The sequence below is a fragment of the Mustela nivalis genome, assembly GCF_964662115.1.
Source record: "Mustela nivalis genome assembly, chromosome: 13".
In the NCBI taxonomy this organism is placed as follows: Eukaryota; Metazoa; Chordata; class Mammalia; order Carnivora; family Mustelidae; genus Mustela; species Mustela nivalis.
Window position 1 is genome coordinate 29,061,836 of NC_139032.1, and position 21,293 is coordinate 29,083,128.

The 21,293-nt window shown below is 40.7% G+C and overlaps 1 protein-coding gene across 14 annotated transcripts in view; it reads left to right on the forward strand.

The window, feature by feature from the left end:
- The window catches only part of AOPEP (aminopeptidase O (putative)), a 333,405-nt gene that overhangs the window by 33,943 nt on the left and 278,169 nt on the right, over positions 1-21,293 (forward strand). For 13 of the 14 annotated variants that reach the window (XM_082697215.1, XM_082697214.1, XM_082697216.1 and 10 more), the window contains exon 3: positions 13,971-14,137. In XM_082697215.1, the coding sequence (XP_082553341.1) occupies positions 13,971-14,137 (167 nt within the window). Of the gene's footprint in view, positions 1-13,970; positions 14,138-16,655; positions 16,909-21,293 lie in introns of those variants that run through there. The other variant, XM_082697217.1, reaches the window with a different exon arrangement.

The following is a 21,293-nucleotide window of genomic DNA, read 5'->3' on the forward strand; positions in this document are numbered from 1 at the left end:
TTTTAACACTCCCAGGTATTTCATTTTTGAATTAGAATATTGGGGAAGAAGAATCTGTTGACAGTAGTTGGAAGAAATACTCAATTAATGGCTTCAAACATGGCTTTCTTCTCAGTGCTCATTACACAGAAAGAGATTAGACTTGTGTATTATATTACATGTCAGGTGTTGAGTAGGAAAGAGTTATAGATAAATGCTGATTTTCATTAAGAAACCAAAGAGGGGCTTGGGCACATCTTGTTACTGCAAAGGTTGACTTGGCAGAATTACTTGTGATGTCAACTTTTCTGATAATTCAATAAAATGCATGATCACAGTAGGAGTTTAAACTGTATCCTTGGAAGTTTGTGATTATACATTAGTAAATAAATGGCATATATGCAGCCTTTCAAGAATAATAAATTTTGTTTTAAAAAAGAAATCCTTAAAAGATGTTTTCTCTCCCTTTTGCCTTTTTTGGGGGTAATTTTATTACACTCAGGATACTTTTCCATGAATGGCCACCGAATCTTTCTAAACTCTCTCACATGCATACAAATAAATCTAGGTTTATATTGGTAACTGTTTGGATATTTTAAGGACTTTTTTTTTTAAGATTTTATTTATTTATTTGAGAGAGACAGAGCGAGAGAGGGAACACAAGTAGGGGAGTGGGAATGGGAGAAGCAGGCTTCCCGCTGAGCAGGGAGCCTGATGCAGGGCTTGATCCCAGGACCCTGGGACCGTGTGACCTGAGCTGAAGGCAGACGCTTAACAACTGAGCTACCTAGGAGCCCTAACTTTAAGGACTTTAAGATGCCAAAGGATCCCACGTTGCTAGACAGAAAAAAATTCCTTAGTGATAAGAGCAGATAATAATTATTAGGGCTCCAGGGTTTTATGAATATTATTATGTGAAAATATATAAAATTTTACAATTGTGTGAAAAATATAATTGGGTAGAGCTTATTTTCTCCATGGGATAGAGTCTGCAATTACTAAGACCAACATTTTATTCTTGAGTGACAGAATACCGTCAGCGTACCTATATTCTTAATACTGGATACAAAACATTTTATTCTCATTTTACAACTAGGAGAAGTGAATGAAGTTACTGAAAGTGCCTTGAAAAAAATCCATGTTTCAGTTGTAAAAGGGAGCCACATTTCTTATGTTTGATCTTTAGCATGTCCCTTATTGTATGCAGAGATCTCAGTACATTTAAAAAATATATTAGCTTTCAATAATTTTTCTATTTTTAAGGAGTTATTAGATGCAAACTTAAGAAAATCTCTAAATTGGTACCTTCCCTTTCAAGTTCTATCAGTGGCTTCTCCCCTTGTGACCTTCACCTGACCCCATCTTGAAAATAAAACTTAAATTATTTAGTTTGATAATAAATAAGAGATCAAAGGATCCCAGAATGGAAAGCAAATCATGACAAAACAATCTAATTGTATTAAAAATGTATGAAAATGGGGCGCCTGGGTGGCTCAGTGGGTTAAGGCCTCTGCCTTTGGCTCAGGTCATGATCCTGGGGTCCTGGGATTGAACCCCGCTTCGGGCTCTCTGCTCAGCGGGGAGCCTGCTTCCTCCTCTCTCTCTGCCTGCCTTTCTGCCTACTTGTGATCTCTGTCTGTAAAAAAAAAAAAAAAAATCTAAAAAAAAATGTATGAAACAACCTCATTGTAGGGGTTTGGGGGGGCAAAGGTGCTGAACTAAGTCACTTTGGAAATGTGTGGAGTTTGTAAGACTGAAGGCAAAAGGAACTGCACCTAAACACTGTGCTGTAGTTGATAAATTTTTTTCTTATGGGAGTACAGGTTAACAATTTTAGTACCACTATACATGTATACTGAAACTGAGCAATTAAGTAAATTAAGTAAATCTGGGAGCCAGGTTTCTCACTGTTGAAGTGGGAGGTTACAGATGAGCAGGAGGAAGAGGCTAGAATGATCTCTGTGGTAACAGAATTGGAGACATCACTATAAACTCATGTTTAATGTTTAGTTTAAGATGGTTACAGGTGGTTGCATATAGAAATAATTATAAATAGGTGTTTCCCAAGGATTCGTTTGCACATGTAGATTTCCTTGCTTGTCATCTGGGAAGGTCTAGAAGCACAGTGCCTGGGGCTTGATTTCTAATACCATTCTCCAATAATGAAACCAGGGCTTCTTAGAGGAATGGCTAGGACTACGGGAAATGCACAAGATAAGCCTGGAGCATCTTGTAGTGCCAGAAAATAAGGAAGTACTCAAACAATAGCAATAGTAGCTGGCAACTTGAGGGCATATGCCCAAGGTCCAAGGAACTATCGGAAAGAATTCCTAATGACCAAGCTGAGCAACAATATAAAATGGTCTGGGATGATGACCTGAAGTATAAAATAAATAGTCATGACCTCACGTTGCTATAAATAAACACATGGAGAATAGACCTATCTAAGGTACAGAAGTTGTCCAAGTTATTTAGATACTCCATCCTCAAGGAGGTGAAACATGACTCTGCTCCTTACTAAGTATGGGCTACATAGAAACCCGACAAACACGACCTCAGTGAGGAGATCAAGGTTAGCATCAAAGTGAGGAGTCATGGGGCATGGGGTGCCTGGGTGGCTCAGTGGGTTAAAGCCTCTGCCTTCGGCTTGGGCCATGGTCCCAGGGTTCTGGGATCGAGCCCCACATTGGGCTCTCTGTTCAGCAGGGAGTCTGCTTCCTCCCCTCTCTCTCTCTCTGCCTGCCTCTCTGCCTACTTGTGATCTCTGTCTGTCAAATAAATAAATAAAATATTAAAAAAAAAAAGTGAGGAGTCATGTTGATAGTGTGTACCCTTAGTATGATGTGATGAAATGACATCTTTGTGATTGTCCTCCCCAAGCCCATAACCTCAGTCTAACCAAGAGAAAAACATCAATAAATCCCGACTGAGGGACATTCAACAAAATACTTGGCCAGTACTCCTCAAAACTCTCAAGGTCAGGGCTCTCAGGTAGCTCAGTCGGTTAAGCATCTGCCCATCTCGGGTTGTGATCCCAGAGTCCTGGGATTGAGCACTGCATTAGGCTCCCTGCCCAGTGGGGAGTCTGCCTTTCTCTCTGGCCCTCTCCTAGCTCATGTCCTCTCTCACATAAATAAATAAAATCTTAAAAAAAAAAAAAACCCAACTCTCAAGGTTGACATAAACAAAGTCTTAAGAAACGGTCCCAGTCAGGAGAAGCCTAAGGAGACATGATGATTAGAAATAATGTCATATCCTGGAACAGAAAAAGGACACTAGAGAGAATGAAAGAAATCTGAATAAAATACAGACTTTAATAATGTATCCATACTAGTTTATCAGTTGTGACAAATATACTGACAAAAGGTGTTAATAACAGTGGGTATGGAGTAAATGGGAAATCTGTGTGTTATCTTTGCACATAAAAGTAAATCTAGGGGTGCCTGGTGGCTTGGTGGGTTGGGCCTCTGCCTTTGGCTCAGGTCTTGGTCTTCGGAACCCTGTATTGGTCTCCCTGCTGGGCGGGGAGCCTGCTCCCCCCTCTCTCCCTGCCTGCATTTCTGCCTACTTGTGATCTCTCTGTCAAATAAATAAATAAAATCTTAAAAAAAAAAAAAAAAGTAAATCTAAGTCTAACCAAAAATAACGTTTATTACAAAAAATAAACTTCAAATCTGGAAAACAGTCACCATCTTTCTACCTTGAAATCCCTTATAAAAGTCAGTAATTTCTTTCTCCCCATTATTATTCCTTTTTTCCGCCTCATTATTCTAGTTCTAAAGTGAAGTGTCTGATCTTATAAAAGCTATCTTCCTACTGGGGAAAACTGAACTGAAAAGATCTTTCTTGCCTCTATCATATAGATACTGGATTACAGGTAACATTTAAAAAGGACCACCAAAACAGGACCCCTGGGTGGTCAGCAGACTAAGCTTCTACTTTCACTCAGGTCATGATCTTGGATCCTTGGGATTGAGACCACATTGGGCTCCCTGCTCAGCAGGGAGTCTGCTCTCCACCCCTCTGCCTCTCGGCCTACTTGTGATATCTCTCTCCGTGTCAAACAAATAAATAAATAAAAATCTTAAAAAATTATTAGAAAGGGGTGCCTGGGTGGCTCAGTGGGTTAGAGCCTCTGCCTTCAGCTCAGGTCATGATCCCAGGGTCCTGGGATCGAGCCCCACATCGGGCTCTCTGCTTAGCGGGGAGCCTGCTTCTTCCTCTCTCTCTCTCTGCCTGCTTCTCTGCCTACTTGTGATCTCTGTCTGTCAAATAAATAAATAAAATCTTAAACAAAAAAAAATTCTTAGAAAAAAAAAGGACCACAAAAACAGACACCTATATGATAGTCTGATACAACAGGCTTCTTGGAAAGCCTGTTTACTTCGTGTAGTGTGATTCTTTTCTCTGCCCTCTAAAAATATTTTGGGAACTATTTGAGAACATGGGCAGAGTCAAGAATGTGTTAAGGGGTTGTTGCAAAGCTAGGAAGGGAGGGGACTTAATATTTTGGTTCTAGATCTTCAGTATGCTTAAGAAAAAAACTTTTAGAAATGAAAGTCTTTAATTCAAAATTTATGTACTTTTTTCTATTCCACTGAATAAAATGTTATTTAAAACCAAAAGCATTCTCCCGTTCCCTTTTCCCTTGGGATCGTTAATAGTTGTGGAACCAGCCCAGTGGTCTAGGGAACCTGGGTTTAAGCTAATGACATCACTGAACATGAGCTGAATGGAGTGGAAATTCAGTTAAATATAGGAAACTTATTTTTGAAACTCCACTTACTTGGATCATCATTAAAGATAAGGAAACTGACTAGGAAAATACATTATAATTTAAGGTAATATTAAAAATTTTAAATTCCTTAAATCAGTATGATATTGTTTTGGACAAGGCCAGGATGAAGTTGGCAAAATACTAAAGAAAATCATTTTTCTCTATCATGTTTCTTACTTAGCTGTTGGACCAAGGAAGATGTAGACTTTTGGAGTATTTTTAGTTTGACATCAAAACCAGATGTTAAAACATGTCTTTTTTCTTCCCCCATGAAATTAGTTTCATTGTTTAATATCTTACTATAAAGGAAAGTTTGAAAAGAATAAGCAAAGAGATTCTCTTTGGTAGGAGAGTCCAGGTCTAAAAGGAACATTTCTACAGTTAATCCTTTTTTTTCCTTTCCTGCTTCAAGAAACCAACACAAAATTCCTGAGAACTGAAGTGGAAATACACATTAATGCTGTAATATCATTGTAAGATTAGAGGAGGAATTGATAATCCCAAACTTGAAGCTGTTTGGAAGAATTCTATTTTAACCTGTTTCTCCCCTTGATTATAGATCTGCCTCTATTTACCAGAATCCCAGGTGAGTCCTAGTAGAAAAGGTAATAATGATGGACAGTCTTAATTTACACAAGTAACCCAAATGACTAACCAACCAAACAGAAAAACCCTGAATAACTAAACATCAACAGAAAATAACAAATCACAATGTTGGAAAGAACCTAGAAAGTGAGCGCTAGGTGACCAGAATACTTATCTGAGCTGTGCTGCCCATTAGCTGTGTGACTTCAGATAAGGCCCTTTATATCTCTGGAGCTTAATTTTCTCATGTGTTAAAAAGAGGTTTCATCTTAGGATCTCCAGATGAGACTTCCAAATGAGAAATACTGTCTTTGCCTTTATAAACAGCTTGCCTGTGTGTGTGTGTGTGTGTGTGTGTGTGTGTGTGTGTGTGTGTTTTAAAGATTTATTTATTTATTTATTTGGCAGGCACACACACACACACATACACGCACCCCACCTCCCCACCCCCCCCCCCCACAAGTAGTGGGAGCCGGAGAGGGAGAAGCAGGCTTCCTGCTGAGCAGAGAGCCTGATGTAGGCCTTTGTCCCAGGACCCTGGGATCATGACTTGTGCCGAAGGTAGCCGCTTAAGGACTGAGCCATCCAGGTGCCCCACAGCTTGCCTGTTTTGCACCCAAAACACTTGTGCTGAAAAGTGGTGAATTTCTGACTCAAAGCCACTTCCATTCAGTCTTGTGCATTTCGTACACAAAATCTGAGTCAAAGCAGCATTTTCCTTTGCACTTGCCATATGTCCAGTATGATTGAGAGGGATCCCAGTTTTGGTAATTGTGCCATGAAGGAGAATTTATTAAGGAAGGTGTGTGTGTGTAAAGTTGGGGGGAGAGAGTGAGTCATAGTTGACATTTCCTGCTTTAGTAGCCTGCCTCTTGGTTTTTGTGGCGCAAGAAAGCAAGAGGGTTGCTTGCTTATAACTCAGGTTTAATGAGAACGTGGAGTCTTACTAAAGAACGGGTGCAGGAAGAAGAGATGATAAGGAATTGGAGGAGGCCTGAAGACTTTGTAACCCTGGCCAGTTTTCTAAAAGAATCAGACTCATGGAAATGTCCCATCTGTGGCCTCCTGTCCTCCGGAGACCAGATCAATACTTCATTGTGGGAAAACATCCCAACAGCCACACCATGGCAGCTCGGCTCATCTTATCACCTGCTGCCCGCTTCTCCTAAGGCAGCCCTGTCCCCGGTCACTGAATGGTAGTACCAAATCTCTGAAAATGGGTGGTTTTGTGGAAAGTGGTGGGACCTCAAAGATTTTTTTTTTTTACAGATTTTATTTATTTGACAGAGATCACAATCAAGCAGAGAATCAGGCAGAGAGAGGGAGGGAAGCAGGCTCCCTGCTGAGCAGAGAGCCAACATGGGGCTTGATCCCAGGACCTTGGGACCATGACCTGAGCCGAAGGCAGAAACTTTAACCCACTGAGCCACCCAGGTACCCCTCAAACATTTTTAAAATTAAGAATAACCCCCTTTTCACACTGACTACAAAAAGACAAATGCGTGTCGTTGTCAACTAAAGAGAAATAATATATATAATGTATGTGTGTGTGTATATATATATATATATATATATTTAAATATTTTATTTATTTATTTGAGAGAGAGAAAGCATTAGAGGTGGGAGGGTCAGAGGGAGAAGCAGACTCCCCACTGAGCAGGGAGCCCTATGCGGTACTCTGTCTCGGAACTCCAGGATTATGACCTGAGCCAAGGCAGTCACTTAACCAATTGAACCACCCAGGCGACCGCCCAAATAAATACATTTTGGACTAATCCCCTGCAAGTTTTCCTTTATGGATGGCTCCTTAAGAAAATGAGCAAGCATGTGAGAGTTGACTGACCCCTAACCTTGGAAGGTGTATGTTTTAGTCTATTTGGGTTATGATGACAAAGTACCACAAATTTATCTCTTAGTGTTCTGGAGGTTGGAAGTCTAAGATCAGGGTGCTAGTGTGGTCAGGCTATCATGAAAGCCCTCTTCTGGGTTGCAGACTGCTGACTTTTGGCTGCGTCCTTGCGTGGAGGAAGGGGGTAAGGAGCTCTGTTGGGCTTCTTTTATAAGGGTGTCAATCCCCTTTATAAAATCCTTGTCCTCATGTGACCTAAGAACCTCCAAAAGGGTGTGCCTCCTAATCCCAACAGTCAGATGGGCATTAAGATTTCATCATAGGAATCTAAGGGGGACACATTCAGCCATAGCAGCATAGTTAGTGTGTCTCATCCTTGTTTAACCACGGCACGAACACACAAACATGTATGAAGCTGAGGGAGTAGCCATTCTGGCAAGTTCTTCCTCAGTTTAGAAGTTCCATAATGGCAGCAAATCATGATAGGTCTGCTCTCATGCTGTCTTTCAATCTTCTTTCTGATTTTCAGTGTCCTTCTCCCCACCCGCCACAACTCCTGTGCCGTTTAACTGGACTCCCCAGGGAGCCTTTCACTGGGTGGCTATTCCAGGGCATGTGGGATGAGCCCTGGTGTGAGAGAGTTTTCCTGCTGGAAAGAATTATTGAGTCTGGAAATGAAGTTCTGCGCATTGGAGGCTGGCGCCTTCACATCTGTCCCGTGAGCGTTTTAGCAACATGGCCGAGGTGCAAGGCTGTGTGTGTTGAATAAACACAGCTGCATTTACTTCAGTGATTACACATCCAGATAGCTGCAGAGCATATTTATAAATGTGCATAGATTTTCCTGCCCTCTTGGGGCACAGGGTATGGGGAGAGGAAATCAACTCTCTGTAGTTGTCATTTATAGTGGTGGGAGCCATCTTGATTCTTTTTTTTTTTTTTTTTTTTAAAGATTTTATTTATTTATTTGACAGAGAGAAATCACAAGTAGGCAGAGAGGCAGGCAGAGAGAGAGAGAGAGGAGGAAGCAGGCTCCCTGCTGAGCAGAGAGCCCGATGCGGGACTCGATCCCAGGACCCCGAGATCATGACCTGAGCCGAAGGCAGCGGCTTAACCACTGAGCCACCCAGGCGCCCAGCCATCTTGATTCTTGAATCACCATGTGGCCAGTATGATTTTCATGACTCCCCCCATGCCCCAATTTTTGTCACATGCCCCAAATTCCATCACTAGAGTTTTACCCAGTGGTTAAGTTTTCATCTCTTTTAAAAATATACTCACTTGAGATGCCTGGGTAGCTCAGTCCAGTTGAGTCTCTGCCTATGACTCGGGTCATGATCCCTGTGGCCTGGGATGGAGTCCCATATTGGGCTCCTTGCTCAGGAAGGAGCCTGCTGCTCCCTCTGCGTCTGTTCCCCCTGCTTCTGCTCTCTTTCTATCTCTCTCACAAAAAAATAAATAAATAAAACAATAAAAATAAATACATATATATAGTCACTTAACTTTACATTGTTTTAGATGTTTGTGCTAGGATGTGTGACATGCATAAGGATATCAGGTTGTAAAAGCTCCAAAGGCTATTGCTTATGAAGTCATTGGTGCTTGGTGTGGGCTCATTGGGAAGGAAGGGGGGAGGCTGCATCTGAGAAAGAAAGAAAGTCCCAAGAATGGAATAGGCTGGAGCACAAAGATAATCTGTGTTTTCAAGAAATTTTGCCTAGGTGATGGTTTTCCCATTTGTGAAAACATTCCAATAAGAAAGCGATTGAGTCTTGTATCAGATGTGGCTGTATTTATAGATGGGGTTTTTACACTTTCAGAGTTACAGCTCCGGAGACCAGAGGGAAGTGTGGTGTCTCTCTCATTTGGATGGGGACCCCCAAATGTGGGGCATCCCTGTGAGATGGGGGCTGGCAGCACAGGCAGTGCAGAATTCTCTGGAAGCACAACAAAGGAGCAAGAAGTTTATTGAATATACTGCGGGGTGAGGCAGGCAAGACCACAAAGGAGAGCCTGTCTGCCAGGAGGTGGTGGTAGTGGTGGAGGGGAGGGGAGGTTGTACTTAAAGGGGGAAGGTGAGCAGGTATGGGGATGTATGGAATTTTCCATTTTGGGGTACGTGTGCCTCATTGTAAAGTAGCCCATTGGTTTGTTAGGGCTTATGTGTATTTTGGGTGGCCTGATGGGTCAGATGGTCACTGTGGGCCCTTTTGCCTTGCTCTACATTCCATTGCTCCAGCCTGTTGCCTAAAAGTGCCTCTGCAGAAAGCAAGAAAGAAAACACATGGATTTTAGCAGCAAGGTTGCCCCAGTAGTGTAAAGAGGAGGTAGCAGAAGAGACTTCTGAGGACAGTGGTGGGATGGTGGTGGTAGGCAACAGCTTCTTGGGAGCCTGGCCAGGTAACTAATCCCCATGGTGGGAGAATTCAGGTGCCCAGGGACAGTCTGGTAGAAAGAGCCTTTGAGAGGATGCCAGGGGGCGGGGTCAGGACAGAACTCTAGAATGAAATTTCTAGAGCTAGACAGACCACTTAGATGGGAAAAATTGAGAATTAGAGAGGAAAGGATGGTGATAACATGCTTTTCAAATATCCAGCCAATGGGAGGAATTCCTTCCACACACACACCCGGATTTATGGGTGGCACCCAGACTCAAATCTGCTGGCAATCAATCAATAGTTCATAAACCTCTCATTCCTCAATGTTCTGTGATCGGTCCAATTTCAGACACAGTCCCACTGCTGAATGCTGTACTGTTTGTGCTTTAGAAAAATCATGATCTCTGTGTCCATACAAGTGTCCTCTGCCATAGTGTGTGCACAGAAAGCCCTGTATGTGCAAATTAAATAGGGACTCTTCTTCTCCCTTGTCCCTTCCTATGATCTTGCTTGTCATCTTGACTCTCTGTTTAATTGCTTTGCAATCCCTCTTATCGCCTGAGCCAGAAACCTGAGAAAATTCTGTTATCTACTACTGCATACAAATCACCCCAAACTTAATAGCTTAAAAGAACGAACATTTATTATCTCATGCAGTTTCTGAAGGTTAAGAATCCAGGAACAGTTTAACTGGGTGGTTCTAGAAGGCTCAGGATCTCTTACAAGGTTGCAGTCAGCTATCTGTCAGGGCCACAGGCCTCTCAGGGCTTGACTACAGATCGAAAATTCTTTTCCAGATGCATTTGCATGGTTGTTGACAGCCTCAGGTCCTCACTGCCTGTGGGTGAGAGGTCTCTCTTTCTGCTGCTTGGGCCCCTCCATAGCCTGTTTGAGTACTGTCTTGACATGGCAGCTGGATTCCCCCCAGAGCAAGTGATAGAAGAACCCCTAAAAAGCCAGATTTTTAAATTCTCGGTTCTCAGGAATAACATCTCTTCTGCCACATCTTATTGGTCATATAGACCAACCCTAGTACAGTGTGGGAGGGTACTTCGTAAGGATATGAATACCAGGAGGCAGGGGGCATTGGAGGCCCACTTAGAAGCCAGCTGCCTGAGAGAGGCTTTCCTTCTCCCTCTTCTTCAGCAACTAACTAGGTCCATCTGATTCCTCCTCTGCAGTCTTTCTCAGATGTGACCTCATCTTAAGTCTGATTGTTTCTTCAGGGAACAGGTGTGGAGGCTGATGGGGGAAGCCTTGGGGACCATATACCTAAGGGCACAGACCAAATGCAACTTCATAGGGAGAAGGAGAGCAAACCTCTTGGCAAGCCAGTCTTTTGGGGAGGATTCATTCCCTGTGCGGGGAAGGGGATATCTGTAACATCAGAGTCACCCTATAGAAACCAGGTGCTGAGCACAACAGCAAGAGAGCACAGTTGCTTTCAGACTTGACCTAATCTGGAAATGTTGGGGTTCAGGGCCAACTGCCAAGGAAGAATTCTGAAGACCTCTTTTGTGCAAAAAGGTGGTTTCATTAAAGTACAGTTAAAGGGGCCATCTGGGTGGCACAGTTGGTTAAGTGTCCAACTCTTGGTTTCTGCCCAGGTCTGATTTCGGGGTTGTGGGATCAAGCCCTGTGTCAGGGCTCAGTGTGGAGTCTGCTTGAGTTTCTCTCCCTCTCTATCACCACCCCCCCAGTAAATAAATTAATTAAAAAAAATAAATAAAGCACAGAGACAAAACCCTGGGCAAAAAGGGCTGCACTTGAGTAGTGAGGACTGGCTGATTATATACTTGGAGTTGGGGTTATTAAAGACAAAGGGAAGTTTCCAAAAGGACTTTCATATGCTAGAGAAGAATCACAGGATCCTGGAGGCCTAGCTGGTGTCAAGCTAAGGTTGTTTTTCCCTCTAGCAAAGCATTAACATTAAGATGATTGGGAGTTTCTGGAGGAATGTCATACTCTGCCTGTTTCAAGTATTTGTCAATGGGCTGCAGGTTATAAGGGCACTTAATTTTATCTACATTTCCTTCTGTCTTTGTTCTCCGCATCACTAGGACTTAAGACCATGATATGAGGTCAGCTCCCTTTTTTTGCCTGAAAGTCTTAGGAAATCTCTATCTAGGCAAGGGTCTGCAGCTCCCTTGTAAGTATCACAAATAGTTTAACTCCACAAGTCTACTTAGATCAGAAGTGGCTACTTAGATTGAAAGAAGAGCTCTTGAACTGACGAAAGTTGTGGGATCCATTCTGCTTTAGTGAGAAAGAAAGCCTCGAGTCTTAGCATCTGCCATTGTCAGAAGAAGCAGGAGTTAAACCTGCCATTTGGCCAGTGGGAATACACCCTGTTTCCACTGGGTGAGACCTTCTCTAAGGTGGGCTTCTGGGGAAAAAGCAAAACACTTAATAGGTAGGATTTTCAGAAGTAGGCATATCTTAATTACTTGAGCTGCTACAGCACCCTTCCCATTGGGTGCATCCACCACTACCAGCCCCATCTGGGAGGAATCAACCCTAGTAGGCTTCCTCATTAGGTTCTTCAACAGCCTGAGGCTGCACGGTTAACCAAGATTAAGTCAATTGACCAAGGCCCCGGGGGACCAAAGTGGGCATTGAGAACTCATTGGTGGGAGATTCAGAGTCTTCTATGAAAATTTGCTTTTGTTCTTAGATTTATCATCTTGGGATCAAAGGGATAGGTTTATGCCTAGAATAGAGGTCTGCTGTCTGCCTCCCATTGCCATTTGACATGTGACTCAGAGAGGTCAAGTCATTTAATAAGTTGGCCAGGACTACAGTCTCCTGAATCTTTCCTTGCTCCGTCTTAGACCTGTGAGTTATTATAGCGTGTACACTACTAGGATAGGTAAACTGCAACAGCGTATTTGCTCTGAGGTCCAATTTCTGCTCTTGTTGTGATCTCTGGATGACAAGGAAGCTCATTTCCCAGGATCCCCTGTCTTCTGCTTCCTACTAAGTTTGGCCCTTGTAGGGCAGTGGGAGAAAATTTGAGAGCAGGAGTTGGTGGAGAAACGAGGTATTTCTTCCTCCCTCCCTGTTTCCTTTCGCATCTCCAGAAGTGACTGAGTCTTCTCTGATCCCAGCACCCATTGGACAATCCCTACTGTGACTCTGGCTTCTGTCAGATGACCCCTGCTGCTGCAGCCCCTGCCAACTCCTTCAACCAGAGGACTCACAGCAGCTACTTAGCACTGTGGCTAATCCCTGGGTTGCCTCACTTTTCCCTGTTTGGCTTCTCACCTCTTCTATCACTTAGATCACCTGTCCCCTAAGTTAAATCACCTCTACTTGTTAAGATCCAGACTGGTGTGTCTTTTCCTTACTGGGCCCTGACTGATGAAGTTGGACCAGCATTCTGGATATTTGGGCACTTTGTAGGAACACAGTAAGTGTTGAGTCATAATGATGCTAATGAAAAAGGAAAATCAGTTTACCCAAGAGAGTTAGTGCTCTGCTCTGTTGATTTACTCTGTAAGTCAGGCAGATATATATAGAAATACTATATTGTATTTCTCATAGTTCCTGAAAAGCAAAAGGTGGAGACATTTTCTTAAGACATTTTCCTGGGGGTCACTCTTGTGCCTTCAACTCTGTGATATCAAAAGAATGGATTCTTTCAATCTCAGATTTTTTCCATTGCTGCCTTCTGACTTAATCACAGAAAGGATCATTCTTGGTATGGGTGGGTTTGTAATTTTTAATTATAGCAGAATGAGACTTAATGTCATACCATTTGGTTTCCTACACTCGCTTTGTAATGGCTCTACACTTGGCCTTTCCATCACAAGCCCCGTTGTTGTGACCTACAGTCCTGTTTATATGCCAACCCCTGTTCTTGGCCTCCACACAAGGATTCCCACAAGGGTTCCATTTGAGATGGTTGTTTCCAAGATTGGGGATATCTGCCCGCCAGCAACTGGATTTGAGACCACCAGCTTTTTTTTCCAAACATTAATATCTCGGTGATCTCCAAACATATTTTCTTTTCCAGAATGTTTTCCAAAAGGTTTGTAAGAATGTCTCTAAAACTTTTTTTCTTTTGAAGGTGTAAGGGCCTAAGGGGAAGGACAAGGTTTGTATAAATTTTAAATTGGCAGACTAGTATTTAAAACTTTATCCAAAAAAATATTTTTCCCTTAAAAAAAAAACCCCTCTCTTTACATATTTAAGTAATTCATTTGGGAGAAATTACTACTCGACTGTTCACATAGCCAGCCCTTGGCAGTTCCACTTCAAAATGCATTGAAACCAGTCAGCTATAAAGCTTTAAATGTTTTCTCTTTGAAAGCTCAACTTAACCTTCACTACCATGGTGGTGAGAAAAGTGACAACTCATTTAAAGATTCCCCCGTTTTGTTTCTTTGTCTTTCTTCTGCAGGCCATGTGTTTATACTATAGGATCTCCCATAAACAACAGGGCCCTTTTTCCATGCCAGGAGCCACCCGTTGCCATGTCAACATGGCAGGCTACAGTTCGAGCAGCTGCATCTTTTGTTGTTTTAATGAGTGGGGAAAATTCTGCCAAGCCAACACAGCTTCAGGAAGGTACTGTACATGTGTTCTGTGCTTCTTTCTGTAGTGTGCGCATACTGGACCCAGGGATCTAATACGCAATGTTTTTCTCAACTTTAAAAGACTCCTTTATGAGTTGGGTTGAAATGAACATACTAGAAACATTTTGCCAGAAAAATGGCGGGGGATGGGGAGGGGCACTTGGGAATCGGGACAGGGGATGAGGGGCTCTTCATGCCCGAGTTATCAATGCCTAAATTATTTTAGGGGTTGCTCTTACCTGGTGGTTGGTGGGCCTTAAGTGGGTGGTCCTGGTGGAAGACTTTGGGACAGGCAAGTGTGTCACGGAAACGCCGTTCATTACAGTTCACTTGTCTGTAGTTCAGTATGTGGGGCGCTAGAGCTACTGTTGGCTGGCCTGCTGGAGTTGTCCTGCTAAGGCATCTCTTCTGCACACCACTGGCCCATTTGGCTCCTAAGTAAAGGTGTGTAAGAAAGATGGAAGGCGACTGCTAATGCATCGAGGTTTTGTCTTGCTTATGGCAATAATTAACTCTTTCAATTGAGATCTGGAGCGGGTTAATGCCAGGTAAATTCTTACTGTGTTATTTCTTCATTTAAAATATTGTGTCTTCTCCCACGTACTTATTGTAGAAACTTTAACATTTATAGAAAAGCAAAAATAATAAAATTATTTTTGAGAAAATGGTTGTTAACATTTTGCTTCCTTTCCTGCCAGTATTTATTTTTATTTTTTAATTTTTTTCCTGCCAGTATTTAAAATCTATATGTATGCTACATGTTACCAACTACATGTTACCATTTCAAAATGTTCATCCTGGCATAGAACAGTTTTATATTCCATTTATTTCATTCTAGTATATCTGAATGTTTTCCACATACTATGTATTTTTCAAAAATATGATTTTATTGTCTGCGTAATAATTTTATTGTATGAGCATATCAGCTTTTATGTGATGTTTCCATATTATTAGACATTTTTATTGTTTCCAGGGTTTTTTCCCCTCTATTTTATTGTATTAAATTCCTGAGAAGATAATTTGTTTAAAATGAGAATTAATGAGTCAAAGAGTTTTGAACACATTTAAGGGTGTTGGTACATTTTTCAAGTTATTCCAGAAAGGTACCAATTTACACTCCTATGAGGGTCCCAGTTACTGAGAGCATCCCGTGTCTGTTGGGCAAGAGAAGGTCTCTCTTTAATTGGATTATTTCGATGATCAGTAGGCCCCACTTTTCCTCCAAGTATTCTTAACCATTGTCATTAACTCTTCACTTCCTTTGCCCATTTTTATTCTGAGGCCTTAGGGAGGCTTTCAAAAGTTTGTTTCATCTTTTAATTTGATTGGCTCTTTAAAAAAATAAAGATCTTGGAGCTTCCAGGTTGCTAAACATGAAGATGCTGGGAGAAAGTGCAGAAGCTCTGAGCCCTTCCCCGCATACCTTCTCCCCACATCTCTTCCCTCTGGCTGCTTCTGAGTTGACTCTCCACTGTTCATAAAGGCAGTAGAAAAGTGTACTCGTGAATGGTTTCTTTGGGGTTCGTTTCCTTCCAGGGACTCCCCTGGTCACAGACTTATATTAAGTAAATCTATAAGCTAGTTTCATATATAAAAGAATAAAATAAAATAAAGATATTAATCTTTTATGATGTTTGTGGAAAGTATTGTTCCCAGTTTATAGTATACCTTTTAATTTCATATAATGTTTTTGATTTATAGGAGATTTTAATTTTTATGTAGTCAAATCTGTCAAGTTTCTCTTAGAAAGTTTTGCTGCTCTGAGATTCACCATTTTGTTCTGATATTTTTACTTAAGTTTTAGTTTAATTTTTGTTATTTAACTCTTTAATTTGTTGGTAGTTTATTCTGGTCAGTGTTGCAAAATGAGAACTAAACTACCCCCCCCACACACACACACAGGAAACCGGTTGTTCCAAGATCATTAATTAGATCTTTGCTAACTTGTAATATCTCCTTTTTTTTTTTTTAAGATTTTATTTATTTATTTGACAGAGATCACAAGTAGGAAATCATAAGTAGGCCCAGAGGCAGGCAGAGAGAGAGAGGAAGGGAAGCAGGCTATCCGCCGAGCAGAGAACCTGATGTGGGGCTCTATCCCAGGACCCTGGGATCATGACCTGAGCCAAAGGTAGAGGTTTTAATCCACTGAGCTACCCAGGTGCCCCTCTCCTTTTTTTAAATTAAGTTTTTTATTTTAATTCCAGTATGGTTAACATATACTGTTACATTAGTTTCAGGTGTACAATCTAGTACAGAATTCAGCAATTCTGTACATTACCCAGTTCTCTTCATAAGTATACTCTTTTGATTTGTGATATCTCCTTTGTCGGAAACTAGATTTATGCATGTACTAGAGTCTTCAGTGAGTGTTAACTTGATTCTCAAAGTCAAGACAAAACAAGACAAGTAATATATATTTTTTTAATTTAAAAAAAAAATAGGTCACAAATACATGGCTCCTTTTTTTTTTTTTTTAATAAAGATTTTTATTTATTTATTTGACACAGAGAGAGATCACAAGTAGGCAGAGAGAGAGGAGAAGCAGGCTCCCCGCCGAACAAAGAGCCCAATGTGGAGCTGGATCCCAGGACCCCGAGATCATGACCCAAGCTGAAGGCAGAGGCTTAACCTACTGAGCCACCCAGGCACCCCAATAAGTGGCTTCTTTACACATGAGCAAAGGCCAAGAAAATTGCAATAAAGTCTTCTTTTCACTCCTTATTTCCAGCTACCCAGGAACTGCCCCCCAAGGCAATCAAGGTGACCAACTTCTTATGTATATAGTATAGTCTTTCCTTTTTGTTGCACGAATCATCACATGCTATGCACATTGTTTTGTATTTTGCTTCCTTCTTTAGAATAAATTTATCTTATAGCAAATTTTATAACTGAACATAACAAAAAGCTTCCTCCTTATTTTTATGACTACAAAGTATTCCATAAATGACTGTTTCACAGTTTAGTTAACCGATAGCTCTTGACTTCGCTCTAAATTAAATAATAAATTTAATGGGCATTTACTTCTCTCATCTTCCCTCACTCACATTCCCCAGTTTTAATTAATACACACAAATATTATCTTTATACTTTTTTTGTCTTCTGCCTTCTCTTCTAGGAATTATAATTACTGTTTTATATTTTCGTTCAGTTTCAAACCATATTTGTAATAAGTATTTAGACTTTCTTTATTTTTGAGCTCTTAAATTTGAATCAACTCTCACTTGGGAAATGACATATATATATGTGTGTGTGTGTGTACACACACACAGACACGTACATATATATTTATCATATATGTATTTTTAGGGGGGGAAGGGGCAGAAGGAAAGGGGGCAGAAAGAATCCCAAGCAGCCTCCACGCCCAGCATCGAACCCAACATGGGTTTGATCTCACAACTCTGAGACCATGACCTGATCCAAAATCAAGAGTCAGATGCTCAACCAACTGAAGCACCAAGGAACCCCAGTAATTTTTTTCTAGAAGTGTGGATATTTCTGAGCCCTCCCATACTTAGGTTGGCTTTTTATTGTATTCAGTTATGAGCAGTCCTTGGCTAGGTATTCTTAGGACTTTTTTGTCCCCTGCTAAACTGACTCAAACCTTTTCATTATTATCCCTTAGTATTTCTGAGGAAAAATCTGATATCATTTTTTAAAAAATTCTTTGAAAGTAGTCTGATTTTCCTGCCTGGAGACTCACAGATTAAATTTTCAATTTACGTAATTCAAAACTTCCTAGAATGTAGCTAGTTGTGAGGTACTATTTTAAAAAAAATCAAATTTATTAAAGTATGACTTAAATATAATAATGTACACACAGTTTAAGTATTGTTCATGAGGTTTGGCAAATATATACACCTATGTAATTAATCAACACTCCTATGAAGATGTAGACTATGTTTGGTACCCTGGAAATTGCCCGTGCCTCCGCCATCTGTCCAGTCAAACACTGATCTGAGTTCCCTATCTGTAGATTACTTTTACCTCTTCTATGGGTTCATATAAATGGAGTTATTCCGTTCATATAAATGGAGTTATACTTTTTTGTGTCAGCCTTCTTTGGCTCTATGTGTTTGTGACATGTATCCATATTGTTATAGGTAGCAATAGTTTATTCTCTTTTAAAGAAATTGATGGGGGCATGTAGCAGCCTCAGCATATGACCCTGATTTCAGTGTTGTAAGTTTGAGCCCCACGTTGGGGTAGAGTTTACTTAAAAAAAATTTTTTTAAGAAATTGATGAATAGTTAATATGAATAAACTGCAAGTTTTTTTTTGTTGTTGTTGTTTGTTTTTAATCTGCTCACCTGTTGAGGGAAATTTGCATTATTTTTGGCCATCGCAGAATATATGCTGTGGATATTCATGTATAAGTTTTTTTGTGGATATCGATTTTCATTTCTCTTGGGTAAATACCCAACAGTGCAATCACTGGATCATATATGTATATTTTAACCCTGTAAGTATCTGCCAAACTAGTTCCAAAGCGATCGAATCATTTTTTATTCCACTAGCAATGTATGAGAGTTTAGCTGCTGTGTGTCCTAGCAAACACTTGGTGTTGTCAGTCCTTTTAATTTTAGCCCTTCAACTGGGTGTAAAATGCTATCTCCTTGTGTTTTAATTGCATTTCTCTGATGGCTAATGATCCTGAGCAACTTTTCATGTACTTATTGTACATTCGTAGATCTTCCTTTAAAAGCATCTCCTCAAGTCACTTATTCATTTACTTAAAGTGGACTTGTAAGTTGTTCTGTTATTAGATTGTATATACTGTATATATATTGTACTTTATATGCTCTAGATACAAACCCTCTGTTGGATGTGTGTATTGCAAATATGTTCTCCCAGTCTGTATAGTTGGTTTTTTCATTTTTTACTTATACTCTCTACCACTGATTTTCTAGACATTCTGTTCTTTAGTAATTACAGTACAGATTTGTTACTGTAACAGTTTCTTGTAATTCTTCCTCATCTTTTTTATCATGTTGCTTTGTTGTCTTTTGATCTTACTCTGTTACACTGTCTCAGCCTGATGTCTTCTCATGGCTTTTTTCTGTTTTTTCATAGAAGACATGTCTTCTTGTATGATAATGGGAATGCCAGTTTCCTAAGATCATTTTCATTTCTGTAGTAAATTGATTTCCGAGGCTTGTTCTTCCTCTGAGCTCTTAGAACAATGTTTTCTTTCTTTTTTTTTTTTTTTTTTAAGATTTTATTTATTTATTTGACAGACAGAGATCACAAGTAGGCAGAGAGAGAGGAGGAAGCAGGCTCCCTGCTGAGCAGAGAGCCCGATGTGGGGCTGGCTCCCAGGACCTTGGGATCATGACCTGAGCCGAAGGCAGAGGCTTTAACCCACTGAGCCACCCAGGCACCCCAGAACAATGTTTTTTTTTAACCTTTAAGCATTTTTTCTTAAAGTGCTCATGCCTTGCCTCTTTGGTATGTACCAATAGACAGGAGAAAGTACATGGATTTCCCTTCATTCCTGTCACTGCCCACTTGTGTGCGGCCTGAAGCCCTCTCTCTGTTCATCACATGCAAGGCTACTGAAGTGCATGGCTCCTTTATCCAGGCTCTGGCATCTCCTTGCCAGTTGTCTAATGAAGTTCTGCTGGGCTCCCATAGGATCTTTTTCTACCCTCCCTATTAGGTTTCATGACATGCTGACTTCACTGAGTACATCAAAGACTACAGTCTCAAACAGGCACTGATACCCAGACTCTGCCATCAGACTCCACTGCTGTTACTGTGATTTACTTGTGATGACTGCATCTCCCAGGATGCTGTGTGGCTCTCCCTACCCCCACCCCACCAAGGCTACATACTTCCTCATTCATGATTTGGCCCTGCAGTTATGAAGTAAAGGTTTAGCAAAGTTGAGCATTATTTATCTTTTTGGTGTGTGTGTGGGGGGGATATCTCCAGATTCACCGGAGTTCACTTAAATTATTTGTATCAGAATGATATTTTAGAAAGTATAAATATAAGACTAGGCATAAACTCTTGTATATTATATATGTAATATTACATATTATAATAATATTATATAATAACTCCTATACATCTCTAAAGCCAAAATAAAATATAAATTAAACATAGACCAAACTATTAAGTCAATAAAATTCAAATAAGCAACTCAGTTTTAATGGAGAGATGAATATTTTGCTGCGATAAAATTGTCCCTCACGATATGAATATAGTGCTGACAGCTTCATGAAGGTTCTTTTGAGATTATTGTGCCTCTTCTACCCTGAGCCACATTATGATCTTTTTCTCCACCACTTTTCTTTCATGTGTTGTCAAGCTTTTGTTTACACGGCATACTGTGATGTCATCTAGCCTTTACTCACCAAAACGACATCCTTATGTTCTTTTCTCATTATCTCAATAGTTAAAGCAGCACTGCATGTCCCTGTGCAGTCATATGCACTAATGCAGATGTGACCTCTGAAATTTGGTAGTACCCGGTTATATCTGCATGATCCAACCTCCTTGCGAAATCTGGCCCACTGCCCGTTTTTGTAAATAAAGTTTTATTGGAACATGGCCATTGCCTATGGCTGCTTTCATGCTGCTGTGGCAGAGCTGAACCGTAGCAATAAAGACTGTATGGCCTGCAAAGTCTAAAATATTTATTAATTAGCCTTTTACAGAAAAAAAAACCTTCTGACTCCTTTGATATCTGTCATTGTCTGTCTCTTTGAAGATTATTAAAAAAAAAAAAAGAATTGACATTAAAATTTCCATGGAAAATGTTCATACTTGCAGGAATATGTCTGTGGATCTCTTTCAGAATTAGCAATTCAGGGCAGAGTTGTAACAAAGCAGATGCTAAATTGTGATTTGCTTACGTTCATACCACTTAAATTTATGCGATAGCATGGGCTTCCATTCATACTACTGACACTTATGCGATATGGAGCAGACTTTACCAATTTAAGTGGAGGGAGGATTGAGCTAGATGAGGAAAAAACTCTGTGCCTAATATTGCAGTTCCCCTGCAGTCCACAGCTGGGGTTTTTCAAAGGACAACCAGGAAAGAGTACTAACAGAGCTCTTTGCCAGACCCAAAATGGCTGTCCTGAGGATGGAATAATGTCTCCAAATGTCTCTGCACTCCTTAGAGAAAAAGGGTATGT